Here is a 17,982-nt window from a genome sequence, read left to right as displayed (position 1 = left end):
ACTCTTTCCAAGGTGGAAAGAGCAGCTTGTCCTGTTGAGGAATCCATCCTGTTCAGTCCTAAGAGAAATACATCCCCTCTACTAACTTGGCCAAGAGGTGTCAACATATGAGTATAAGGGGTAAGGAGGATTAAATCGTGTTGGGGGCTTTCAGGAATTATGAACAAGTAACCTCTCTGTTAAAATAACAGATTTTGGGCTTCCCTGGTGGCGCAGTGGTTGAGAGTCCGCCTGCCGATTCAGGGGACACGGGTTCGTGCCCCGGTCCGGGAAGATCCCACGTGCCGCGGAGCGGCTGGGCCCGTGAGCCATGGCCGCTGAGCCTGCGCGTCCGGAGCCTCTGCTCCGCAGCGGGAGAGGCCACAACAGTGAGAGGCCCGCGTACCGCAAAAAAATAATAATAAAAAAAATAAAATAAAATAACAGATTTTTAGTTAAAGCTAAAGTCATCGATAAAGTCAGATATATATATATCCTAAGAGCACATGCAGGTCAATTATGATACTGAGTTTTGGGAACCAAGCATTTACTTATACCCCTAATGTGAGAGTGAAAAAGAATGCCAACACCAATACCTGTAGCTGCTGGGAAGAACACCCCAAAGACAGTGAAAAAGGACTCGCCGGGGCTGTAATCTGGCAGAGTGTTGTTCTGCAGCAGTTCTGGTGAATATCCAATAAAACCATGTTCTGAAATAAAACAAAGGAAAGCCAAATGAGCCAGGTGACAAGATACATAGCACAGGCTTCCGTAGATTATAGTCCTCGCTTATGTAACTTTGAATAGCAAAAGGTAGGTGTGACTGGGGGTGGGGAGCGGGGAGGGAAAACAGAAGATGACAGAACCATCTTCCTTCCCACTTCTAGGGCTTGATTTTTATGTGTCTGTATCTACGGATACAGGTAAACAAAATGACATGAAGAAGAACAGTAGTTACCTCTAGGAAGGGCAGCATTTGTATTGTTTTGCTTATAGTAGAGCTGAAATCTTTCAATGAGTATGTATTGACGTGTTTGCTTCTGATTTAAAACATTAAGTTACCTCCCTGCTCAAAAACCTTCCCACGGATCCCCATTAGCTACAGAATAAAGACCAAGCTCCTTAAGATGAGTGTGGAAGCCCTCCACAGCCTGGCAACAGCCCACCATTTCCTATTCGTCCTTTGCCTTTTCCTCTCCCCAACAGTGACGCAGATGACTCTGCCCAAGAACGCCACTAATACCCAGCCCTGTGTCCCCTGCTTCCAGACCCTTCCCCCATATCTCTGAGCATCAGTGTGGTACTCACTCTTCAAGCCCAACTCAAGCTCTGCTTCCTTTGGGTTTTACATGAGCTCCCTGATCAGAATCCTTCTCCTAAGTGCCCTCCATGACTAGCCACATTAGGTCTTTCCCCAACCAGACTCCCTGGGGCTAGATGTCCGGTCTTAAACACCTCTGTCCCCCCAGGGTCACCACTGTGCCTGCCACACAGCACGCAGGGTGCCAATATGGGTCACACCAAAAGAATCTTACTCTTGGATCTTTTGATGCCGTGCGTTCAGTCTGACTGGTTCACAGACTACTTTGGAGCAGGAACATCTCAGATACGATTTTTTCAAAGCATGTTAAACACTTTTTACATTGCCTTAAATGAAAGTTTTCAAGAGGTTTCAGTCCTACAGACACTTTGCTTTTTTGTCAAAGGAGGTCACCTTGAACAGCACCTGTGGATATGTTAGTGGGCTGTGGAATTTTAAGATACAAGTCAAGTGCCCTTGGGCTCAGGGACACCCAGCATATCCAGCCTCTGTCTTTGGAGAATGAGTTGGTTTGTTCCTGTGAACTCCAGTCCAAGAGAACCGGGTCCTGCTCCTTTTCCCTCCAACCCCACAGCTACGTAGGATGAGTTCTCAGCCGTCAGTCACGCCATAGCTGACCCCCAGGGCTGCGGTGACCATCTCCTGCCATCCTGTCCTCCACCGCCCTCGGGGCTTAACTTCACCCTGAGCTTCCATCCACAAAAGAGCGCCGTCTCACTGATGAGTCCAATGATAGCGCCAGCACTTCTCACAGCTTCCAAGATTCATATCTTCATAGGAAAAGTATTTTTCAAAAAAAAAATTGTAAAATGAAAGCTCAGTGAAGCACAAGGGACCCTGGGGAGTCCAGTCAGGACTTAAAATCATTGTTGACTGCTCTCTTTCTCCTGAACTTTAAATCCTAAGGACTGTGCAACATTTCCGAATGGTTTGGCATCTTCACAGCCGGTCCTCCCCTCATTAACAAAACAGCAATAATAGCTAAGTTAACTTTAGTTTATCCGCTGGCTGACCCTGCTGACTAGACTTTCTGAGGAGAAAACCAGCCCAGCCTGCCTTGGAAGGGAGCTTGGCCAGGCTGGATGATGCACAGGCCTGAGCACATTTGAGCGCAGGGCTGCGTGCTGGTGCGGGACACAAACACTTCATCAGGCTCCATTGATCTCCGCCGTCCCGAGGCCGCCCTGACATGGGCGGGTATTTGGTCACCAGGCCTGAAGGGCTTGGCCCCGGTCAGCCTGAAGGGTCAGAGGGATTGCAGGCGCCATAGATGAGTCACTGGAAAGCCTTCTCTCTCCCTCCATACCACCACCAAGATCCACAGAGTGAGGGAATGAGTCACTGGGCTCACTCGGGGATGGGGGTGGGGTCCATTCTCCGCAGGGCCACTGCAAAGGCAGCCCTCACACGTTCGCAAGCACACACTCACACTGACAACTGCTGCTGGCCCCAGCCCTCTCCCCTCAAGTCCAGTTCTGAGCTGTTCTCAAGGAAATAACCTTAACTTTGAAAAGAACTTTATGGACAAAGATGTTTGTCAATGAGTTATTTATAATAGTGTAAATGGGGCGGGGGGGTGTCTAAATGTCTAACTCTGAAAGCCTGAGGTATTTTAAACGCTTAAAAAGACGTTTTAGGGACTCCCCTGGTGGCACAGTGGTTAAGAATCTGCCTCCCAAGGCAGGAGATGCGGGTTCGATCCCTGGTCAGGGAACTAGATCCCACATGCATGCTGCAGCTAAGAGTTCGCATGCCACAACTAAGGAGCCTGCCTGCTGCAGCTAAGACCCAGGGCAACCAAGATAAATAAATAAAATAAATTTAAAACAATTAAAGAAAGACTTTTTAGTGCCAAAGAAAACTGTCCATGTTATATATGATATATGTTCAGTAAGAAAACTGGATACCATTTATTTATAGGATGAATACAAAAAAAAGTTTTCATGTATATATGTAGGAAAAGGAAGCATACCAAAATACTAATTGTGGTTGTTCGTATAATGCAATTTTGGACTTCTTTTTCTTTCTTTTTTTATGTTTACAAATTTTCCACCTGTCTTTAATGAGCAAAATCAAATTATCAAAAATTAAAGTCTTTTAGAAAAACAAACAAAACATCCCACAACTGAAAGCCTACTTTCTCCAGATAGCTTTTCTATAAACAAATTCATTTTTTTTCTTTCCATTTATCCTCTCCCTGTTTTTCAAAATGATTTAAGTGGCTTATTAGAAAAACATAAGGGCAAGTAAAATTAGGGGCAAAAAAAGAAAGGAAAAGAAATTGAGCAAAAGAGAAAGAGGGAACACCTACAGCCCACAGCCTGGGGTCTCTGAATAGGTTCTGAGGTAAGATCCTGCAGTGATTTTCTTCAAACTGGAATTCAAGGCCTAGAGAGATCGTTTTACTTTCTGACCTTAAGGACTTTCTGACCTTTCTGACCAAGTCCACTCCAGCAGGGGAGGACCCTAGGGCCCACCCTTCACGTGTGCCGCATTCCAGTGGATGAGAAGGAGCCCTAGGCTCTCATGGTGGACTTACCTCATTTCCTCTGCCCTTACCTTCTCGGGCCCTTATGACTTCCACCCACCTGACACCCCGCCTCGTGTCAGGCTCCCCAGTCCTGATCCAGCCCTGCCAGAGGCTTGGCCCACTGGCCTTCACCCTGACTCCCGGGGCTCCAGTCTCTCGCCCAGACCCTTAACCAGTGGTCCAGCTGGATCTCAAGCTTCTGCAGAGCGGGTGTCCAGGTCAGGCACTGATGTCTCTGGCTGGCTTGTACTTGAGGCATGGGGCGAGGTCAGCTGGCCATGCCCAGCGTTGCAGGGCAGAGCAGACACCACCTGCCGTGGCCTCTCACAGTGGGTCTTGCTGTCTGATTTGCTGAACAAAGGTCCCTAATTCTTCTAGTCATGGCCCTGTTTGAGAATCTGATGAATGCCCATTTTGCATACCATTTGGGGGTTCCCTGAAGCCTCTGTGGGGGGAATGGGCCCTGAGGTTCAGGACCTCTACTCCAGGGGCTGCCTCTGTACCTGAGACTTCTGGCAGGCCCTGCAGGCACCTACGCTGTCCCAAGCCCTGAGCAACACCACGCCCTGCCTCGGGGTGAACAGAGGTCAACGTTTCCTGCTGCAGTTGGTGCCAAGCAACAAGGAGTCTCTGTGTGCATGGGGACAGTGCAGGTCCCCCAGGGACATCCCGGGCAATTCTCTTCTGAACATAATCGTCAGTGGCCATTTATTGAGCACCTCATACTTGCCGGTCACTGGGCGCCAATTAATTTACATCATCCTCGATCCTCACAACCACTCTGCAAGATCAAAGGTGAGAAAACCAAGCTCACGAAGGTGAAGAATCTTGTCCAAGGTCACACAGCAGAACTGCCTGTATCACAGCCCTTGCCTCTCCCCAAGAAGGCCGGTCTCCAGGTCCCTAGCACTACCCTCCCTCACAGAGACACGCATACAGCCCAGGTTTCCTTCAACCCCGCAAAACTCCACCAGAGATCATGGCATCTCCCCTTCTCCACCTGTGGGGGGCCGACAGGGTGTCTCCCTATGGAATGCCATACTGAGGGGGTGTGTGCACAGCTGGCAGAGCCCACCCTCGACCCCCGGTTTGTCGGAGGTCAATTTTCCATAGACCACACCGTCTCCCTGGAATTCATCCTGAGTTGTTTCCCCAGAGATTTCTAGAGCATGTGTCTGCCTCTGTGGGCCTTTCAGCAACTCTGCTGGTAACATGAGGGGCTGGGGTGCTCTCAGCTGATGTCTCCCGACTCTGAGAGGCCTGGGATGCCCAGTGCCTGCAGCTGCTGCACGTGACTGTATCTGGGTTTGACCTGAACATCTGTTTCTGTACCCACAGAAAAAAATACTTTGGTCCCATGTGAGCTATGAGCTTTTAGGAAGAACAAAGACAGAACAGAGTGAGGAAAGAGAAAACGAATCACAACAAAAACCAGACAAGAACAGGCCGAGGGAAGATACTTGAAGGCGTGACCTTCCTCCTCAGCATTCGGGTGACACGGCTCCTTGGGATGCCACCAGGGCGCCTGTGGTTCTGCAGGGTCCAGGGGGTCTGCGCCCAAGGGATCCCCTGGGATCCCACCTACCCCCAAAGGGGCCAGCCTGCGTCACAAGTTGCTACAGAGCACAGCTCCCTCGGGGCCGGGCCCCGCGCCCTCTGGTAAGGTGGCTTCTGGGAAGCTCCGTGTGGCCCCTGTGGCTTCCCACCCGTGCCGCCCTGCCTCTGGGGTCTGCTGAAATTAGAAGAGGCAGCAGGAAGTCATCGGCCCCCACGTGTGGGTGTCAGATTGTGGCCGCCGACTAACTTAGAAAGTGAGACTGCTAAAAATGACGCTGGCACCGTGGGCCCTGCCACCCCTCCGTGAGCTGCGGGTCCGGCGAGGCGGGGGCTTCTGGCCCGGCTTTCTTCTTGGCTCGGGTCCCCCCACCCCTCGCCCAGTGAGACAGCCCTTTCCTGGGAACGACAATGAGAGAGGCTGGTCCAACCAGGAATAGAAAGAGCAGAGGAAGGGCCCGCGAGAGAGGAAGGCAGGGAGGGGCACGCCGCCCAGACCCCGGGAGATCACAGGAAGAGCAGCCCTGCAAGGAAAAGGAAAGGAGAGGCCGAGGTTCTGGGAAGGGACACACACACCAGAACAACGCCTGGGGGTGGGGAGGGCAAGAGAAGGCCAGCGAGCCGCCGGAGGAGGATCCCCAGAAAGTACAGTAGGGTGTGCAGCAAGGGAAACGCGAATTGGGCGCCTTGTGCGAGGGCCAAGCCTCGCCCTGGACACAAGGCCCCTCCGGAGGGTCTCCTGCGCGGCGGAGCCGCCTGGGACCCGGGATGCAGATGCCCAGCACCCGGCACTGCCTGGGCTGCTCCAGGACTCTGCCTCACACGGACAGAGACCCGCAGTTTAGGGGAGGGACAACACATCTGAAATGGCCTGACACAGAGAGGTCAGTGACAAGGAAAGAAAGGCGTGTCCGGGCCCCATCCTGTCACCAAGGCCCTCACAGAGCTCCTGCCCGCGCCGTCCCCATGCTTACTCAGACATGGCCCAACCCCAGATGGTCTGAGGTGGACACAGATGGGCAGTTAGGCCCGGCAAACCCCGGCGGCCTGGGCTGGTCCGTGGAGTTTTCCTCCCCTGGGCTTTGGTGTCAGGTCTGGGAGCTGCAATGGGTGGGGCAGCCTCAGTCATAAGAAGGACGCGCCCACACCTAAGCTTAAAGAGCGCGGATTTAGGAGAAGCCCAGGCTATTCTCCTTCTCCGTGGGGTGGAGCATGAGGCCCTGAAGATCTCTGGGAGGAAGGGGAGAACGGTGACAGGACCAAGACTCACGACACCTGGGTTCACGCCCTGGTTCTTCCACGGACTTGCTGCAAATTCTGACTCCGTCCATCTGGGATGGGCCCCAGATGCTGCAATCTAAACGGGCACCCAGGTGACGTAGATTACGCTCCCAGTAGCAGGTATTAAATTGTTTTTCAGAACCCTTCTAATTCTGAAAGCTGCCAGCCAGAAGCCCATTCTCAGGACTCAGGGAACATTGTCCAAATACACCATTGATTTCCAGCAGCAGATGGAAAATCCCAAACTAGCTTCCAAAGCTTGTCAGTGCTGCCCCCTACCTCCCTGCTACCCCTTCCCTTTCTCTGTGGCTGTGGATACAATGTGTGCTCCAGACTGTGAGACAGGGTCACTGCCACATTTTTCATCTGTTAATGAAACAAAGCAATTATGAATTACAAGTCCTGCCACTAGGCCTTACATTATTACAGTCAGGCGCACCCTCCGTTAGTGCGGATACGGAAAGCTTCCTGGTCTAATTCATTGGTCCATTTTAACAACGGATGGAACTGATAGAAGCCAGCTACTCAAAAGGCATGAGAACTGAACGTGGGAAAGTAACCCCAGCTTAGAGTCCCATTTGGAGTCCGCAAAACACCAAGTCCCCATGTGCTGGATTCTCCCATTGAACTGGGTCGTAACCATCCTGGTCCACTACGGGTGCTCCACAGAAATATTCTGAAATTGAACTGGATCAGGCTCTATTGACTTGGACTGTCAATGGAAAGCGATGGAAGGGTCAATAATGATAGGTTCAGAAGAGGCCCCCAAGGCCCCCGCCCTCAGCTCGCATTTCCTTCCCCACAGGACTTCTGGGCAGTGAGCTGGGCGCCTTCCCCAGACCACAACCCCCTCTCTGGCTTCAGCCCTAGTGAGTTTGGTCCTCCAAAGAGAGGGTGGAGAGAGGATGTGAGCAGGGTTTCCAGCTCCCAGGCCCCCACCCAGAGAGAAAATACACAGAGGGAAGGCCGGGCATTCTAGCAGTGGCCAGAAGGGAAGTCTGAAGTGGGGTTGGGCCTGTCCAGAGGTCCCCGGGGAAGGCCTCCACCCTCCGGGACAACTGGTTGGTGGGAACAGCCGGAAAAGCCCCCAGGGCTAGGTAACCCAGGGGATGAAGGGCCTGGGTTGGGGGGATGTCAGGGCAGCCCCCTTGGGAGGGGATGGCTGAAAGTTTCCAGTAAGAAGAGAAGCTCCTGCCAACCCCTACAATCTAGGACGGGCAGTCCTGGAGTTCCTTCTGAGAAAAGGATTTCTCACTTGTAAAAGGGAGGATTTCTAAAAAACGTCCAAGAAATCGTTCCATCCTCTGACATGGGCTCTATTTTAAATGCTTAACCAAACTTTTTTTTTACAATGGCCTTGGGGTCAGCAAGTTGAGATGAGATGAGACTTTTCACCTGGGGAGGCCGACCGAGCAAAGGACTGCCAAATGCCCCAGAACATTAAGGAACTCGCAGCTCACCTGGACCCAAGAAACCAAGAGGTATCTCACGATAATACCCGGGATTGCCGCAAACACTGAGCAAGGGTTTGTGCCAGGCACCGTTCCAAGTGCATTATATACATTTGCTCACAACCACCCCATGAAGTAATGCATTAGGTAAGGAAGCTGAAGCAGAGAGGAGACTGGGTTCAACCCTTGGCTGCCGCTGCCTCCGGGGTCGGTGCTCACCCAAGGCTGCAGGGAGTCTGGGAGGGGAGCCAGGAGCCCAGCTGGTCAGGCTGGGGCCAGACGGAAGGGACTGCAGAGCCCCCAGCCCCCCGCCCTCGGAGCCCCCAATGGGCTGCCCGACACTGCTCTCAGCTCAAAGGAGCCCTGAGAAAGGAAAAAATCTGGCCTTCTTATCTCCTGGGGGAAAGGAATGCACTCTCCCGCCAGGATAAGTGGCTGTTTTGACAGGAAGTCTCCACCCAGGCTGTGGGTTCCTCCCAGCCACCATTTACTCCTTCTGGCCTTCCCTGCCTCTGGCATCCCAACTCCCATCCTACTTAAACCCCCCACACACCCTTACACCCCCCCAAATCTAACCCAACTGGGGGCCCCCCCACGTCGGCTGCCCGCCCCAGAGCTCCGGCCTCCATGGGGGTCCAGAGTTCGGACCTGGGAGTCACGCCTCAGCCCCACTGTTGCCTGGACACCGTCTCCAGGCAGGCAGCTGAGAAGGGGGTGGGAGGACAAGGGGCCCCCTGCAGGGGGCAGTCAGCATCGACGTGGTTATGCAAGCAGGGCCACCCTCCTGTCCAGCACCACGCTGGAAGTATTCAGACTCCACATGCCCCAGCTCTGCAGCCAAGGGCAGTTCTCCCCGACCCCAAGCCCTACCCAAGAAAGAAATGCAGCAGACGCTCTCTTAGAACCCACAGCAGAAGATTCAGTATCACGGGACTAGAGAATGATAAATGCCACCGGGGTCTTTGGTCTCAAGTCCATTTTACACCTGGGAAGGCTGAGGTCCGAAAAAGGAGAAGCCCATGCCACACAGTCAGCAGCTGGTCAGGCAAGACCAGAACCCAGTGTGGCCAAGCTCCCTCCAACGTGTGCCCTAAAATGGCACTCAGGTCTCTGTTGTCACTGCCTGCTAACCTGCCAGGTCAGGGTAGGAACCGTACTGTCTTATTTCTTGGTGTGTCTCCATTGCCTAGACTCAGGAGGTAAGCAAAAAATTTAATACTTTCTTAATAAATAATGGAAACAACCCAAGTGTCCATCAACAGATGAGTGGATAAACAGCATGTGGTCTATCCATACACAGAGTACTCTTCAGCCATTGAAAGGAACGAAGTATTGACACTTGCTACGACACAGATGAATCTCGAAAACATGCTAAGCGAAAAAAACAGAAAAGGACAAATACTATGTGATCCATTCATATGAAATATCTGAAATAGGCATATTCACAGAGACAGAAAACAGAACAGAGGTTATCTGGGGCTAAGGGGAGGAATGGGGAGTTATTGGTCCATAGACACAGTTTTTGTTTGGGGTGATGAAAATGTTTTAGAAGCAGACAGTTATGATGGTTGTACAACATGGTGAATGGAGTTAATGCCACTTAATTGCACACTTTAAGATGGTCTTTTTTTTAATGTTATACATATTCTGTCATTAAAAAAAAAACACAAGCCGTTTCTTTCCATAATACCCCCTGCAGGGACCACCTCCAGCATCCTTGGTTCTGGCCTGGACTCCTCTCTGCTTTGCAGATGTGGAATAGAGGATAAAGGGAGCTTCCTGGCCAAGGCCGATCAGAGAGGGAGGAACAAAGCCACAGGTACAGACTAGTCCTAGTCTCAGACTCCGATTCTCCCGCCAAAGCAAGCTGCCTCCTCAGATGACGGACGCTTCAGCTCTTGGCTGCTGCGAGGTGAGTGGGCACCCCCAGCGAGCCATCTGACCACACACTGCTGGAACTGGGCAGAAAGCACCATGTTCTCAGGAGTTCAGGTGGAAATCACAACCCCCTCTGTTGACTTCTAGAACTTACAGGATTTTATTCAGGGGTCACAGGTTGGGGTGTGGGCCTTTAAGGCAGAGCTGTCCAGAAGTACAGACTGTAGTTTCTCAATATCAACCATGCCCAGATCCCACGGAAAACCTCAGCAAAGTCAAGGGTGCGGTTGTCCCAGTCTTGTTTCTGACACGGTCCTGCTATCAATACTTTCCTGGTCACTGGGACCGCAGGCCTGGGAGCAGTGTTTAACACCGGTCCTGCTTAATAAGAGCTGGCCTGGAATGAGTGTGCCTTTACCCTGGGCTGCCCTGGGCTGCCCTCGGCAAGCGCAAAGAGAAAGCAGGCCGGGCCGCTCCTCTAGGGGACTTGGACGATGGGGCCCTACCTGGTCTTGGGCCAGCAGCGTCAGCATCAGCATCACCTGAGAGCCTGTTAGACCTGCAGAACCTCAGCTCTCCCCTCCCCCAGCCCCCACCCGTGGAACTGAAACCTTCATCGTTACAAGATCCCCAGATCTTGAAGTTTGAGAAGCACTGCCTTGTAGTATAACCCAGGGGCCTCCAGAGACCTATTCTTCCAGGATAAACAATGATAATGATAATTATTTATTAAGCACCCACTTGGTGCCAGCTATGACTCTAGGCCTCTTACATATACTATTTTATGCTCTGACAACCCAGTAAAGTAGGCATTATCTGCTTTTCAGAACTGAGGAGAGCGGTCAGAAAGTTGACCAAGTCCATGCAATGAGTTACAGCTGAGCTGGAATTTGAACACAGGGGTCTGAGTCCAAAGCCATGGCTCTGACAACTGTGGTATGACGCAATCTTTCAAACTGGGCCAACAGTTATAGCCACTTGTCAACTCTCTATGGGGCCCAGAAATTCACTGGCAAATGCAATCCCCAGGAAGATATTCTAGGGGCTGCCCCGCTGCCTGGTGCCAGCCTGGGCTCTGGGTTCCCGTGCACTTGGGTTGGGCAGCCTGTGGCAGAGGGCTCTCTATTTCTTCAGGACACGTCCCTGATGATGAATTTGCGTGACCCGGGCCCCAGTAAGCATTAGGTCTGGGACTGGAGGGACAAATAAATTAGATGGTGTGCAGGCTTGGGGCCCCTTCTGCCGCCAGCTCGGAAACCTCCTGCACTGACCTCGTCTGGGCCCTGGAGTTTAGACTCGGGGCTTCATCTCCTGCTGGCCCCCAGGAGGCAGCACTCACCTGCCAAAGGCACCCGTGGCAAGCTCCACTCTCCCCTCCAGCCAGCATCCACAGGCTCCTCGGGTCACGGAACCCGGCCCAGCTCCACGAAGCCCAGCCCAGCCCAGCTCAGCCCAGCCCAGCCAGGCCTGAGATTGTCTCTCTGATTCTCTGTGCCTGTACATGGCCACCTCATCCCCCACCCGAATGTGTGACTTGAGGGCACGTCTGCCTTTGTGTCCCTCACAGACCCACTGAAGTGCATCTCAACCCAATAGGTGCCCCCAAAACGCTTGAGCCAGAAAGTGCCATCATTTGCCCTCCCACAGCCGTGCGGAGGGCATCCCGCTCACCTCCCACAGCCAGAGGACCCCTTCCTGCAGTGAGGGGAGCACGAGGCCCAGCAGGGCGGAGGTGGGGGCACAGGCAGGATATGCCAGCCCATCCCTCAGTGTGTCGCCCTCCACCTCCTTGGAACCCCCGGCTGCTCAGGGCTGAGGCAGGCAGCCCAGCAAGGCGAGGGCCCTCCCAAGCCAGTGATTTCATGCTTCAGGCATCCATCCCCAGAACACCAGCCGGGGAGCCTGGCAGGCCAAGCCCCCTGCTGTTCACGGAGCTGGAGCAGACACAGGGAGAGAGCCGGGCAGTGTTAGCTCTGGTTTCCTTCTGTAGCTGTGACCAGGTCCCCACGGCCTCCTTGGCCTAGCGGTTTCTTTCTGTGCTTTCCACAGCCAAAGCCAGCAAATGAAAATAATACGATGGAGAGGGTGGCAGGGCCTTGGAGCCGGGGGCCTGGGATTCTGGTCAGTCACTCTCTTCATCAGAGACAAACTCAAGACAAGAGGAAGGCCTGAGGGTGCCTGCCCCTGCCCTCCTCCAGTCAGACAGGAGTGAGGACCACTGCCCCCAGAAAACCTCCTATTGAGGGCTGAACCCCAAAAGCCGGGAAGTCACAGTACCTAGAGTATTACGTTCTCCCTCTACCAGAGAAATGGTAAATGTTCAACTCACCTAATTTAAAAAATAAGAATCACCAACCTAAAGGGGTTTTCAAAGAACAAAAATGTCATTCCATAGGTAGAACGAATAGAAGAGCGTGCTTTGCTTTTTACTGAGGTCAGTTAGTGAGTGGACGGGAGGGGGAGTGGATGGCGAGGAGGGGTGACCAGATGGACACAGAGAGGAAAAAGAGGGAAAAAGACTGGGGAGGAAAAAGAGACAAACCTAAAGGAAGAAAGAATGAGGCTGGAAGAAGAGAGGAGAAAAGCCAGGTATGTTTTGAGGAACGCTGGAGATCACAATTTTGTTGGTTCGGTTTGCAAAAGTTCCGAAATCCTTACCCAGACCTGAGCCTTTGTTTACAATTCTTCACTGTTCTAATCCTTAAAATTCCTCTGTTCAAATCCTTAATCTTTCCCCTTTCAGGGTCAAAGATTCCTTTGAGAATCTGGCAGTAGTTCTGGACCCTCTCCTAGAAAATTATATTTATTCACATAAAATTTTTCCTGCAATGTCAGGGCTTCATGGATCCTGTTAAAAACTAGTTATTCTAGAAGCTCCATTCTGATTGAGAAACTTGTAAAGACCAAAGCAAAAACACCCCCCACTGCCAGATTAAACTAAGATAAGGGAGGATGTGTTGAATCTTATTCAAGCCATCATATCAGGCTTTTAATTATACCATTTGCTTCACTGATAGAATTTTGGGGCCTAAACACCCTTCTTTAGTTACTACCCCAATGGTGGTACTAGAAGCAAGGTTACTTACTCGAAGGAGTCAGCTGTGTGTAGGGACAGTTATGATGCAGTAAAAGTGTGCCTTTGACCCAGGTAACAATGTGCTTACCTTGAAATTAACCCTTTGCAGATCAATGGAATTGTTAAATCACACATATGCAGTAGTTCCCTAATCTGAATGTGCATAAGAATTACCAATGTACTGGTTTAAAATGTAGATTACTAGGCCAAAATTTGAGAGTCTGATTCAGACTTTTTAAGTGAGTTTCTAGGTGATTCTGATGCAGGCAGTCCCCAGACCAAACTCTTGAGATATACTGTTCTCATAGAAAATTGCAAGCTTCTGGCCCAGTAGATCTGCAGATTCCCTAACTCATTGTGGTGTCCTCCTCGTACACCAGAGGCAGGGCTAGGCATGTATGGAAGGGTGCTCTGTGACTAGGTTTGGACCACTGCATCAGAAAGGCTACCTTTATGGGGTAAAAAAGGTAAATGAACAGTGTAGGGCATAAAAGGTATAGAGCCAGGTGAAACCCTCCAAGGGCCTTTAAGGCTGCGGTTCCTAGATCTGTCAGCACAAAAACAATCACCGGGAGTACTTTTACATTTCAGATTCCCAGGCCTCAGGCCATTAGGGAATATATATATGATACTATTAACGAGCTTCCCCATTGGTTCTGACACATGGAGCTTGTTTGTTTATGGTATATGGTATTATGAAATACTTGAGGGTATTTCAATCAAGATATCAGACCATTATAGTAAAAATGCTTTGAAGGGGCTTCCCTGGTGGCGCAGTGGTTGGGAGTCCGCCTGCCGATGCAGGGGACGTGGGTTCGTGCCCCGGTCCGGGAGGATCCCACATGCCGCGGAGCGGCTGGGCCCGTGAGCCATGGCCGCTGAGCCTGCGCGTCCGGAGCCTGTGCTCCGCAACGGGAGAGGCCACGACAGTGAGAGGCCCGCGTACCGCAAAAAAAATGCTTTGAAAAAAATTTTAAATGCTCTTAAAATTCTCCAGCGAAAACCAGTGAACACTACCAGGGGTTCCTTTTTCTTTTCTCCTCCTCCTTGTAGAAACTAACTGGAGAAGGGGGGCCACACTGGAATGGCCTGAATGGGTTCCGGATGACGAGGATTTGGTCCTCTTGGCCTGACTGCTTCTCCCTTTACCCTGGAGTCTTGGGCAAATATTAACATTTTCTGGCTGTGCAGTGACGTGAAAATGGTTAGGAGGCACCAGGTCAGGTGTAAAAAAAACTCATGGAAGGAGAGGGATTGCTTGGTCCAGAAGCGACTGCTGATGTATTTTCTGATTCTCTACAAGCTGGAGCGTCCACACAAACAGGAAGCCACGACGAGCCCAAGCTCACCCACACTGGGCTTGGCATCCGATCGGCGGCGGTGGGGCAACAGGAGGACTGCTGAAAAGGTAGCCCATTTCAGACCGCTCGGCAGAGCGGCCCTAACAGGGGCTTCTGGGCACAGATCGCATCTCCTCAAACAGAGAGGACATCCACAATACCAAGACTGCCCTACCTTGGTCTAGAATCCCTCAGATTAGTGTCATTTTTTTTTTTTTCACATTTTGATTTCTTGAAACTTGGCTGTCTTGCATTCAACATGTAGATGTAAGGTAACTTTTCTTTCCACCTGAAAATTTGGTGTATCGTAAAATTGATGGTTATCTTAGAATTGAGGAAATAGGGTTTATCACCTCATTTAATCTTGAAACAATCTGTGAGGGAGGTATCATTATTCTCTACATTAAGTCCCCTACATACAAACCTTCAAGTTGCGAACTTTCGTGATACGAACATGCGTTCGAATGTCCAATCACGTGAGGTTTGTTCACGTGTCTGGTGTACACTGTCACGTGCGTGCAAGTGGTTGTGCTTTTGTGTACTTTACTGTACGGTACTTCATGGAGTACAGCAGTACGGTATCTTTATTTCAAGCTAGATCTGCAGGAGGACGACTTCATTGAACTCCTTGCTGTGCAACACGAGGAGCTTACCAATGAAGACCTGATGCAATTGGAGGCCCAGAGAAAGGACGAAGAGAGACAAGAGGAGGAAGAAGTAACTGAAGAACTGAAGAGATTCATGATGCAGGAAATGACAAGGAGATGTTCTTTATTTGAGGAGGCACAGGACCCGAACGTAGAATGGTACACAAAGGTTGCAGCAGCTGTTCAGAATGCAGTCCAGTGCTACCGTGTCATCTATGATGAGAAAAAAAGAGCTACTACCCAGACATCACTGGATTGGTTTTTCAAGAGGGTAGACAGAATTGAATCCAGCAAGGAACGAGAACCTGTGCCATCAACGTCAGGCATGAGTGAAACTGCAGCTTGCCCTCGGTCTCCTATTGCTGACGATCCTTCAGCTCTACCACCTCCCACCTCCTCTCGCTCCTCCAGTCAGTAACTCTTCTTGCCTGTTCACTCGATGCCTGCCCCTGGATGCCAGCTGTTGTGCTGTACTACTGTACTTTCCAAGGTACTGTACTGTTAGATTAAAACTGTTTATTTTTTGTGTTTGTTTTTTATATATTATTTGTGTGAAAAGTATTATAAACCTATTACAGTACAGTACTATCTAGCCGATTGTGTTAGTTAGGTACCTAGGCTAACTTTGTTGGACTTAGGAACAAATTTGACTTACAAACACACTTTTGGAACGGAACTCATTTGCATGTAGGGGACTTACTGTATCTTCCAGACGAGGAAACTGGAGCACAGACAGTTGATTTGCCCAAGGTCACAGAGCGAGGAAGCGATGGGGCCGGGACTGGAGGCCAGTACCCCACACCTCCCCACAGCCCCTCCCCGGCACCCCGTGTGCTGTGTGAGCACATCTGTCCACACAGTAGGAGCCGGGGTCGTGGAGTAACTGCGGAGGGGGAAGTGCTCTGAAAAGTGACTTCCACCAGAGTCACCGCAGCATGAGAAAGCAAAAAAGTGATCTTCATCTTACTTCAAATACAGACTTGAGGGAAAAAAAAAAAAAAAAAAAAAATATATATAAGCGTCCACAGGCTCCACCTTTGCCAGTGGGGCGGCCTCCTTCCCAAGCAGCAGGCATTTCATTTCACAACTTAGTATTATTAAGGTTACTGGTCACAGACAACATAAAAAATATAATAAGAGAAAGTGTGAAATATTGAGAGAATTATCCAAATGTGACAGACACACACGAAGTGACAAAATGTTGGAAATATGGTGCCAAAGACTTGCTCCACACAGGATTGCCACAAACCTTCAGTTTAGGGGGGGAAAAAAAAAAAAAAAAAATATATATATATATATATATATATATATATATATATAGGGCTTGTCTGGTGCAATTATTAGCCTATTTTAGGCCCTAACTCCACCTCTTCTCTGACTGCAGGAACTTAAGGGTGTGCCGTGCGTAACTACTCATATAACGATCACATTTGGCAGATTTGTTTAAAATGGTGCTCATTTGGACAGTAATTACAGATTTACTGTTCCAATTTATTACTTTATTTCCTTTTGAATGTTTCTAATGATTTCTTGCAATTGGGATATACGGTGTTGTACCTTAAGAAATCTCACATTTTGGCTTCTGCCAGTTTAAGAGGAGCAGGAAGTAGATTAGCAGAAGAAATCACTGTCAAAATAACAAAACTGCAGAGTTACTCTCTATGATATTCAGCAAGTGTTCATTTTCTGGGAAGCAGCTGGGGGCAGAAAGAGAAGCCCCACCCCTGCCCCCCACCCCTAACACACACACACAAACTCAAAGGAAAAAACCCCACAATTGACGTGTACTATGATTTCTAATCCTTAAAAACACCCATCCCGTTTTAGAGATGAGAGAGCTCAGAGAGAGCCTGTGAGTTGCCTACGGTCACACAGCTGGTAAGGAACTGGTGGCACTAATCTTAAAGCACGCATTGTCATCAGCAGTGATCTTCCCTGCATGAGGACAGGGACCACATGCATTTAATTCTCCACTAGATCCTGGAGCCCAGCTCCTGGTACCCCGCGGGCTTTGGGAACTGCTGGTTGAGTGGGTGGGTGGATGGAAGGAGGATAGAAAGGGAGGCAGGAAGAGGTTATGTGCCCGGTGGGCCAGCCCCTCCAGCAGGTGCTATTCTTACCCCCATCCCCACTTCTTTGCCGACTGCGCTCCTACAACGCCTATCCCGCTTCTGATCAGCGTTTTCTAGGACTGCGTTCCCCTGCCTTACTGGCGCCTGCTCGTTCTAATTCCTTTCCCAGTCAGTCATTCAACAAAGCGTAACTGAGAGCCAGCCACATGCCAGGTACTCTCTAAGACACTGGGCGAAAGGCAGTAAGATGCGATTCCCATCCTGGAGGCTACCACAGCTTAAAACAATGATCTCGGTATTTCTCAGCAGCTCTGGGCACCCTCAGAATCCAAAGTAGAGAGGGTTTCCTGAAGCTGCCTACCACACCCTCTCACCTTACACCAGCACTTCTGCTGTTTCCGAAGTTTTGTCTTGTTATTTTCAGGGACATCAAAGGACAGCCCACAGGGAGATTCTCCTCTCTACCTTTTAGCACATTCTTGTACTTTTCTACTTAGGGCATGTTTCGCGTGCTGGGAGGCACAAGAGAAGCACGAGGAGTTAGGCAGGCGGTGTCATAGAAAGTTCTGCCCTCAGTTATGAGATGGATATGACTGGAAACACCAGCCTCAGGAGCCAGAAGAAGCCTCCTTGTCTCACAGGTGAGGAAACAAAGGTAAATGCCCTCCTACCCCATCCCTGGTGGAGTTGGCTGCTCTCGGCCAGTGTCCTTTCATGACACCTACTCTGCACACCAACAGATGAGGGATTAGATCTGGAAGGAACCACAGCCCACTGACTTCTAGTAAATGACGAATCTAAAACCAAGTTTTATTATGAGGTGACTGAGACCCACAGATGGTAAGGTCCTGGC

At 50.5% G+C, this 17,982-nt stretch overlaps 1 protein-coding gene across 1 annotated transcript in view; it reads right to left on the bottom strand.

Annotated features, from left to right (window-relative positions):
- The window catches only part of SLC12A8 (solute carrier family 12 member 8), a 142,517-nt gene that overhangs the window by 59,860 nt on the left and 64,675 nt on the right, over positions 1-17,982 (bottom strand). Inside the window, exon 5 of the mRNA XM_007447604.1 lies at positions 576-689. Coding sequence (XP_007447666.1) covers positions 576-689 — 114 coding nt within the window. The remainder of the gene's footprint in view (positions 1-575; positions 690-17,982) is intronic.

The sequence above is a fragment of the Lipotes vexillifer genome, unplaced genomic scaffold (genome assembly GCF_000442215.2).
Source record: "Lipotes vexillifer unplaced genomic scaffold, Lipotes_vexillifer_v1.1 scaffold823, whole genome shotgun sequence".
Classification (NCBI taxonomy): Eukaryota; Metazoa; Chordata; class Mammalia; order Artiodactyla; family Lipotidae; genus Lipotes; species Lipotes vexillifer.
This window is presented reverse-complemented; position numbering and strand designations above follow the sequence as displayed.